We start from the raw sequence: 8,292 nt of genomic DNA, 5'->3' as shown, positions 1-8,292 counted from the left end.
TAAAATCATTTGAAGGCACAGAATCAGTCTCAACTGGTATAAATTAAATTTTTAGCTACTGGCGTAACACTTAAGAGAAATGTATTTAATCAAAGAATGTCATGAATATGTGTGTATTTATGCCATCTTAAGTTTGGCTGCACCGATTGCAGTTTTCTGGCCAATCCCTGGTTACTGATCTTTAAAAAGCCTGACCTGCTGATACGAATTTCTTTTGTCTGAAATGTCGCTAAATATAGCAAGAAAGTCACTGAGTTGGCAACAGTGCAGTGAATATTGTTAATGTAAACATGCAGACCTGACCTGGTGGGTCGATCTGTCAGTCAAACCTCTCACTGCAGAGCAGAAGAGGACAGAAGCTGATTTATAAACCTTTACTGACGAAGGTAAGATAAGGGGATATCAGCTTCACATGTAAGGATCAGCAGATCATGATCCCCCAAAATTAAGGAAATCGGCGCCCAGAAATCAAATGGTCGATAAATCAGTTGGCTAATAAATGTATCCTAAATTATACATGTATATAATGTAAACAGCATTGCCAGAGATGCAATAAGTTTATCGCAGGTGTGCGAATGATCTAATGATAAGTCTGCTGATTGCAGCCAGTCCACATTGTTAGCAGAACCAGAGGGCCCCAAAACCAAATTTCGCTTAGGGCCCCATGGAGGTTTGGGCCAGCCCTGATACCGACCCATCTGTATGTTTGCTGTGTATTATAATAAATTAGGACAATTTTGAACGAGAACTGTTATGTCTTTTATTACAAAAAATGGTTTTAGAACAGTTTGTGTAGAACTGACCCCGTTTCATTAGCTTTTTCCACCCAAAAATTCTGGATTATGATAAATTTTTCACATTGGTCAGCTTTAGCGGTGAGATGTTTCTTATTTCTCAGCCAGCTCTGGGTGGACATACTAGTATGTTTTGGATTAATTATGCAGTGTCCAGTTTTGCTTCAACATTTTTTTTTTAATGGTTGCACATTTTCTTCAAGCACTTTCTGATAACATAGTAAGAAAAAGAAAACATTGCAGAAAAGAAACAATAGTTTAGTTTTGGTTACAAAATGTGTTAACAGAGACTCACAGTAAAAAAAAAAGTTTAAAGCTCCAACATAGTGGTTTGTAAAAACTATAAGCTTATTATGTAACATTTTGCAGCCAAAACATATTTAATTTTGATCTTGGTTGAGGTTTAATTAGAAAACTGCATGAAATTATTCTTTAATGATCTTGGAAATTAAGGAGCAAACAACTGATGAGTGACAATAAAATACAGTCATATATTTTTAAGACTTCTGCTGATAATTCATATAACTTCACAATCACTTAGTGTTCAAACAACTGCAAGTAACACAAATACATTGACTTGAAATTGACAAACAACGGGATCTCACAGTATGGAACTTGTGTCTGCTGCCCTCATGTGGCCATAAAAGTCATCACAGATTGCAAAACTAGGTTCCCAACTACACTAGAGCTCCAAGTCTACACTAGACTTCATATATTATATTCAAAGTAAATATAAGTCACATCAAAAAAAAAAAAAACTTTTTAAGGAATTACATGTCATACATGTCATTTAACAAAGTGGAAAAAAAAAAAATTTAGTTAATGTTTTAGGTTGAACATTTTAGCAAATATTTGACATTAGAAAACACATGGTTGTTTTCTGTCAGATTATAAAGCTGACTTAGACTGGATTTGTCATTTCAACCATTTCACAACCACATAAATGTTAGCATTACTTCATTGCTTATTGCTGCTAACATTTAGATGTCCATTTCAAACTGGGCATCTTCCGCTGTAAGAGAAAGCAAAAAAAAAAAAAATTTAGTGAAGAGAAACAGGAAAGTACAAAGTCAGCTGGCAAATAAAAAACAGTACCAGAGTTTTCCTCTGTGTTCAGGCTGTGGTCATCTGCGTTGTTGCTAGGTAATTCTTGAGGCTGGTTTTCATTACTGGACGACTCTGGGTCAAGCGGCCTTGTGACTCCGGGAATATCGGGAAGTTTGGGAGGCGTACGGGTCAGAGGAGAGGTCCGACACTGCAGCAGGAACTTCCTGTCGTAAATGATTCTGGTGCCTGCAGGTGGCAGCGATAACACAGCAGGCAAAAGTTATGACTATAAACTACAAAAAAATCAAAGGAACCAGCAGCTGATTATGGAAGTATTTTAAAGTGTGCTATTGCAGGTTTTCTTTCCCACCAAGAAAAACTTTATAAATAGTAAGACTATCTAAAAATCCATAATAAAGTGCGACTTCACCTATTATCACATCTTTAAAGCTGTCTAAAATAAATGTCTCTTTTTTTGTCCAAAATGTACATACAAAGTTTTAGTTGCTCCCAGAATAATCCAGTTTGGCTCACAACTGTAGTAAAAAAAAAAAAAAAAAAGTACAAATGTAGCATACCAGAACAAGTTGTTGCAGATGGACACATTTTCATAAAACAATTGATGGCAAAAAAACAAAACAAAAGATATTTGGCTTTTTCTAACATGGTTTGCCATCTTCTTAAATTCATCGTACGCAAGACAACAAACATGCTGTCACTTTATCTCAAAAGCAGACTGAGGCGCACTCTCTCACCCATGCACATATGGCTGAGAGTCAGACAAACACAGATTCCTATTTCATCAGTGTGACTGCAATGATGCCAGACAGCCTTGATTTCATAAAGTCAAACACAGAATTAGGATGCCACCATGAGGTCGCCTTTTCGTAGAGCAAAGATAAGCAAGTAAGACTCTTTTTTCAATGTTTCAGACCAAAGGTGATTTATAGATCCCTTTTTCCAAAACAATCTGACCAGTTAGTAAAATTTTGTGTTTATTTAGCATCAATATTTGTGGCGTATGAGAACTTTTAATTTAGAGAAGTAGTCTTTCTTTATACACCTTGGTGAAACTTTTAGATCTCAAATCTTAATTTGACAGTTTTGACACCAGGATTTAGACAGAACAAGAGTTAAAACAGGTATTTATTCATGTATTTACATGTTTAATACCCAACTACAGATGTGGTAAAGTCCATTTGATTTCTAACAATCTAACAGGCGTTTTATATACTTCAGTTTTATTTTCCAACAAATGTGAGAATGATGGAAGTAAAAAAATAAAAAGTGCACCAATTTTTTTCCAGCGATTATTCTACTACAATCAAAGGAACTAATTTATTTCAGCATTTTTAGAAAATCTTTGATAGGGGTGCAAGTCCCGTAGTTGTTCAAGGCTGCATGTAGAGGAACACAAATGAGTTAAATAAATCTTGTAATCTAGAAAGATAAAAAAAAATGTTGAAATGCATGAAAAATGCTGTTAGTGACAAGTGAGTTACTATTTTCTGTTCTTTATGACCAAGAATCTAGACTTGAGTCCCAAACGTTAATGACATTGTGTATTATCTGTTGAACCGGTCTGAGCTGGTAATGTTACAGAACATGTTATCAGTAAAAACGAGCATGTGCATCCGAGCCAGGTTTTCACAGCGGGTAGGACGGGATAACACTTTTATTTTAACAAAGGCCCCATGCTGGAAGTGACTCCAGGAGGGTCCAGGATGTCTTTATTTCAGAGATTATTGATGACTGGTTGGGGCTTTGTATATATATAAATATATATACTCTTTTTATTTACATTTTTATTGCCAACATCAACATAAATAGACTTTTACTGTAAAATGAATAACACAATGCAACGAACAGTAAAACACTATTTTTGTTTTACAGCAGTAGATTAAAGACTTTCTGTTTAAGACAGCGTTGACTGTGAACACATGTTGCATCTCTAATGTTTAACCTTCTGTAATTATTTCAGAAAAAATACATTAACCATTTTATTTTAAGGTGGAATAATGGTTGAGCTATTCAGTAATTTCAGTTTTCGCAGTTCTTACAAAATGTGTCAACATACAAAACGCAACAGCTGAGAATAAAATGTTTCTACTGTGAAAAACTCAAAATCTACTGCAAAAATACTGTCCATTTCATCACCTAAGCACAGTTTTGAATACAGTAATAAAAAAAGCAATAATATAGCTTTCAGTTAAATTTGAGTAAGTATTAACTGAATTAATTTCCATAATGTTTAGTATTACACCTCCTCTTGTAAACATGTTTCTGCAGCAGCTGAAAGAGCCGCACTATAAATAGTTTATGACTGACTGCATGTTTTCCGTATCTGGTTAATGTTACTGAATCTGAAGTTTATAACCTAATAATACAAAAATAAACACACACGCACAAAAATCCTAAACTTTCCACCATCTGTCAGGGTCCAACGCATATGTTTACCTCCTGGCGTGGTGCTGAACAGAGTACCTCCCGGGGTCGTGGAGAACTCCTTGGGCATGTGGGCTGCATCGTGGATGGCGATCCTCCGGACAGCCGGGATCTCCAGGCTCCTGGAGGTCTGTCCCGCTGCTGACATCTCACACACGGAAGCAGAGTCGATGCCGCGCACGGTAAAATAATAATAGCAATAACAACGTAAAAGCCTCTGATTTCAATGAGTAAGAGCCGCCACTCCACGTGGTAGGGAGGAAAAACTCTAAACAAGTGACAGCGTTCCTATAAAGCATCACGTGAGGGCTGCGCTCTGATTGGCTGGAAACAGGGGGCGTCAGAAGACGATGGTTTTGGGATATGTAGTTTCCGCTTTGCTAGCTGTCAAACCAGCTAAGCATTGGTGTGTTGAAAAAGATAAACAAGTTACATGAATATTTGTATTAAACACCTAATTTTACTTTTTTAGAGAACCACGGTGACTTGAATTAAGGGTAAGGAAGTATTTCAGTTAATACTTTATAATGCCATTATGTATAATTACATCTGTATTGCCATTGCCATGTCTTGCACATACAGAAAAATATATACTGTCCATACTCGTTTGCAAAATAGAGTACATTGGATACAAAAGATCTGGGAATATCAATTTGCAAGTCTTGAAAATCAATTAGTCTTGATCATTTAAACATTTGTTTTAGATTTAAATTCACCATTGAATTAACATAAGTCCCCTGAACTTTTCCATCCATCCATTTTCTTGCACCCTTTTTTCCCTCAGTGGGGTCGGGAGGGGTGCTGGTGCCCATCTCCAGCCAACGTTTCGGGCGAGAGGCGGGGTACACCCTGGACAGGTCGCCAGTCTGTCGCAGGGCAACACAGAGACACACAGGACACACAACCATGCACACACACACTCACACCTAGGGGCAATTTGGAGAGACCAATTAACCTGACAGTCATGTTTTTGGACTGTGGGAGGAAACCGGAGTACCCGGAGAAAACCCACGCACGCACAGGGAGAACATGCAAACTCCATGCAGAAAGACCCCAGGCCGGGAATCGAACCCAGAGCCTTCTTGCTGCAAGGCAACAGCTCTACCAACTGCGCCACTGTGCAGCCCCCCTGAACTTTTGTCAATTAAAAATACTAAAACACACAATCATTAAGCATTTAACTACAAAAGAAACTCTCACAAAGTTATGTCCCATCTTTTCTGTTTATTAAGTCTTGTAAATGGTAAGAGCTGGTGTACAGGGTAACATGATCTATACATATCTTCATGTTTGATCGAAAGGCTTGTATACATATTCACGTTTGTTTATCCTCTCCAGGACAATACAAAAGAAATGAAAACAAATGGTCATAGCTACAAAGCCTCTACATTCCCCATGATGTGGGTGTCGGCCTAAACTAGATAACGCTTAAAGAACATCCATAACAACTCTATGAGGGTGCATAGCATTCTAATTAAATATATTTTGTCATATTTATACATACATTTTCATAAAAACCATCTTTTTTTGTGCATGTGCGCGGTTGCATTCCTTAGGATAGAGTTATATGATATTGCGTTTACACTGTCATGTATCCAGTCTAAAGGAGTATAAGGTGATCTCTATTCTTTGCAACAGTTAATATTTTACAATACTCATTTTAAAATACATTGTCGTAGGTTTACACACCCTCTTCACTCACATGCTTGGTAGAAATGTCTTCTTTCTTTCTTCGTCTGATCCGACAAGGTTTGTTACCCAGTGTTGTCATGCACACGCACTTTCACACCAAACGCACAAACATGGTGGAAGGGACGCTTACCACAGTACAAGAGAGTTCTTCTCAGAGATGAAACAAATTTAAAGAACAAGAAAATCGTTTAACATATTTTCTTATGAGTGAGCAGGGTAAGAAATTTGAGTGGTGGTTCTTAATATGGGTGCCACAAGCTCTCTGAAAAGAAAAAAATAAAGTGAAGAGCATGTCACGCGAGTTTTAAATCAATTGTCTGCATGTTTGTTGGCTGCAGATTGAAACCCATCCCCGAACTGCCACTGACTGTGAAACAAAAATCTGGTATGCAATACAAAAATAATGTAACATCAAATGCATACATCTTTGAGATTTCAGTTTTGCTTAATTTAGTGAAACCTTACAGGTCGTCAACAACAATGGTATCCTTTCACCACTTAGGGGCTGGCATGGGTGATGACAGATAAGCTAGCCTCAAGCCGAGTACAGTTTTTAGTTAAGTATTCCAAAAATAAGCTGGGCTCATTCCTTTTTAAAATGAAGTTGATGTTTGGAGATTCTATTGAGAGCCCACCACATGGTCTTTCATCACCCACAGAAGGGTCATGACCTCCAGTTTGGGAACCACTGACCTAAATAACTGTACAGCTGTCAACCTTCTCAAACGTATAACTGAAAGTTTCAACTCTCCCTAAACCCCCCCACCCAAAAAAAAAAACTGTTACAAATTATTTTACACACTTTATCTGTGAAAGTGATCTATAAATTTAGGCTTCGTGCCTCACGTCACATATTAGGTAAAATGGTTTTCTTTTAAAGCTACCATTATCAATAAAAGCACTAAATGGTGGGAGTACAGAGTGAATATTTGTGGTAGTGCTACTTTAACACAGGTACAACACAAAATACATTTTATATTGGAGTACAGATTAACATAGTGCTGACTGATATTGTACTCTGAAAATTTGTGAATAAAATATAGCTGAATGACAGAAAATCTGGGCCCCGTTTCATGCAGATAAAGCTGATTTGGTGAGATTGTACAATGTATCCAAGGAGCATTCTCCACATTCATTGGGTAAGGAGATACATAAAAGTCTTTCAAACAAATGAATCTTTTATTGCAGTAGCATAATCTAAGAGAGTTAGAGATGATGATGCAATGCACTATTATAAGGCTTCCAGTGCTGTTAAAAGAGAAACAGTGGTCAGTATGACTGCAAGAGCAGTCCATTTACATTTATCAGTTAAAGTTACATTGGAGCCTCGCAAACTCTACATGTTTATGTTTGTGACAGATGGACTGACAAGATTTTCTTCCGCCATGCCTCACATTAGCATGTGGATAACGTAGAGCGGTTGCTATGGAAACACAGTAACCCCAAAATGCTACTCATTGAAGCCGTTCTTAGCTTAAAATTGATTTTATTTCTATCTCAATTGACAGAGGTTCCAGTAATTGTGACACAGGTTTTTGCCTCCCCCAAGGTTATATTTCTCTACAATCTTCAGTGTAAGATTATGCTACTGCCAGTAATTTTAGAAAGTGCTGGATTTCAATTCAAACATAAAAAAAACTAAACAAAAAAATATGAAAAAATAAATAAATAAATAAATGCAGTCATCTCTGCTTCTGGTTACTTTTTGTTCATCAGGTGTTAAAATGAAGTGGGATAAACAAAACCCATTTGCCAGGGCTGCAACAAGAGGACTCATTCAGACGCATTAAAAACTACTTTTTGGTCTCATCTGAATCAATAGAATCTGACACACATCTATAAACAAACCTTTCTGTTTCATGCGGCCCCATAAAATAATAATAAAAAAAAAATACACAGATTTCCCTCTTCGAAAGGACCAAAAAATTCACAACCCTCGTTTCCGGTGCGCCTGCCTAGACTCAACCTCATTTTCCATCGAGCGATCCGTATTTCAACACTATTTTCATTTCACATAGCAGAACAAAAAAAACAAAAAAACCTGAGTGTAAAATGTGATGTTATAAAACGTGCTATTATCTGATGAAGGTTGCTTGCATGGAGAGCATATGAAAAATATGTGCATTCATTCTGTGCTGCACTCATTCAGGCTACAGTAGCATTTACAGTACTTGTGGGATAAAATAGTGTTGAGACGCTCCAGAAACGTGTGCTACTGTGATACAAAGTCTACATAGTGCTGCTGTCCGGTTTCTGCATAAAGTGTTGAAAGATACATGACTTTCAGTAATGTGAGCTTGATTTTTTTTTTAAA

General features: G+C 37.0%; 1 protein-coding gene across 1 annotated transcript; it reads right to left on the bottom strand.

Moving 5' to 3' along the window:
- Nucleotides 1-735: 735 nt before the first annotated feature.
- LOC103473570 (eukaryotic translation initiation factor 4E-binding protein 3-like) lies at nt 736-4,585 on the bottom strand. Its single transcript, XM_008423904.3, has 3 exons — nt 4,299-4,585; nt 1,890-2,087; nt 736-1,806 (listed from the first exon to the last, which is right to left on the bottom strand). Exons 1-3 carry the CDS (start codon nt 4,432-4,434, stop codon nt 1,775-1,777), a joined length of 366 nt encoding a protein of 121 aa, XP_008422126.1. The 5' UTR covers nt 4,435-4,585; the 3' UTR covers nt 736-1,774.
- Between the last annotated feature and the right edge of the window lie 3,707 nt (nt 4,586-8,292).

Source organism: Poecilia reticulata, chromosome 12 (genome assembly GCF_904066995.2).
Source record: "Poecilia reticulata chromosome 12, P_reticulata-male-v2, whole genome shotgun sequence".
NCBI classification, from domain to species: domain Eukaryota; kingdom Metazoa; phylum Chordata; class Actinopteri; order Cyprinodontiformes; family Poeciliidae; genus Poecilia; species Poecilia reticulata.
The sequence above is the reverse complement of the archived record's forward strand: the minus strand, read 5'-3'. Positions and strand labels throughout refer to the sequence as shown.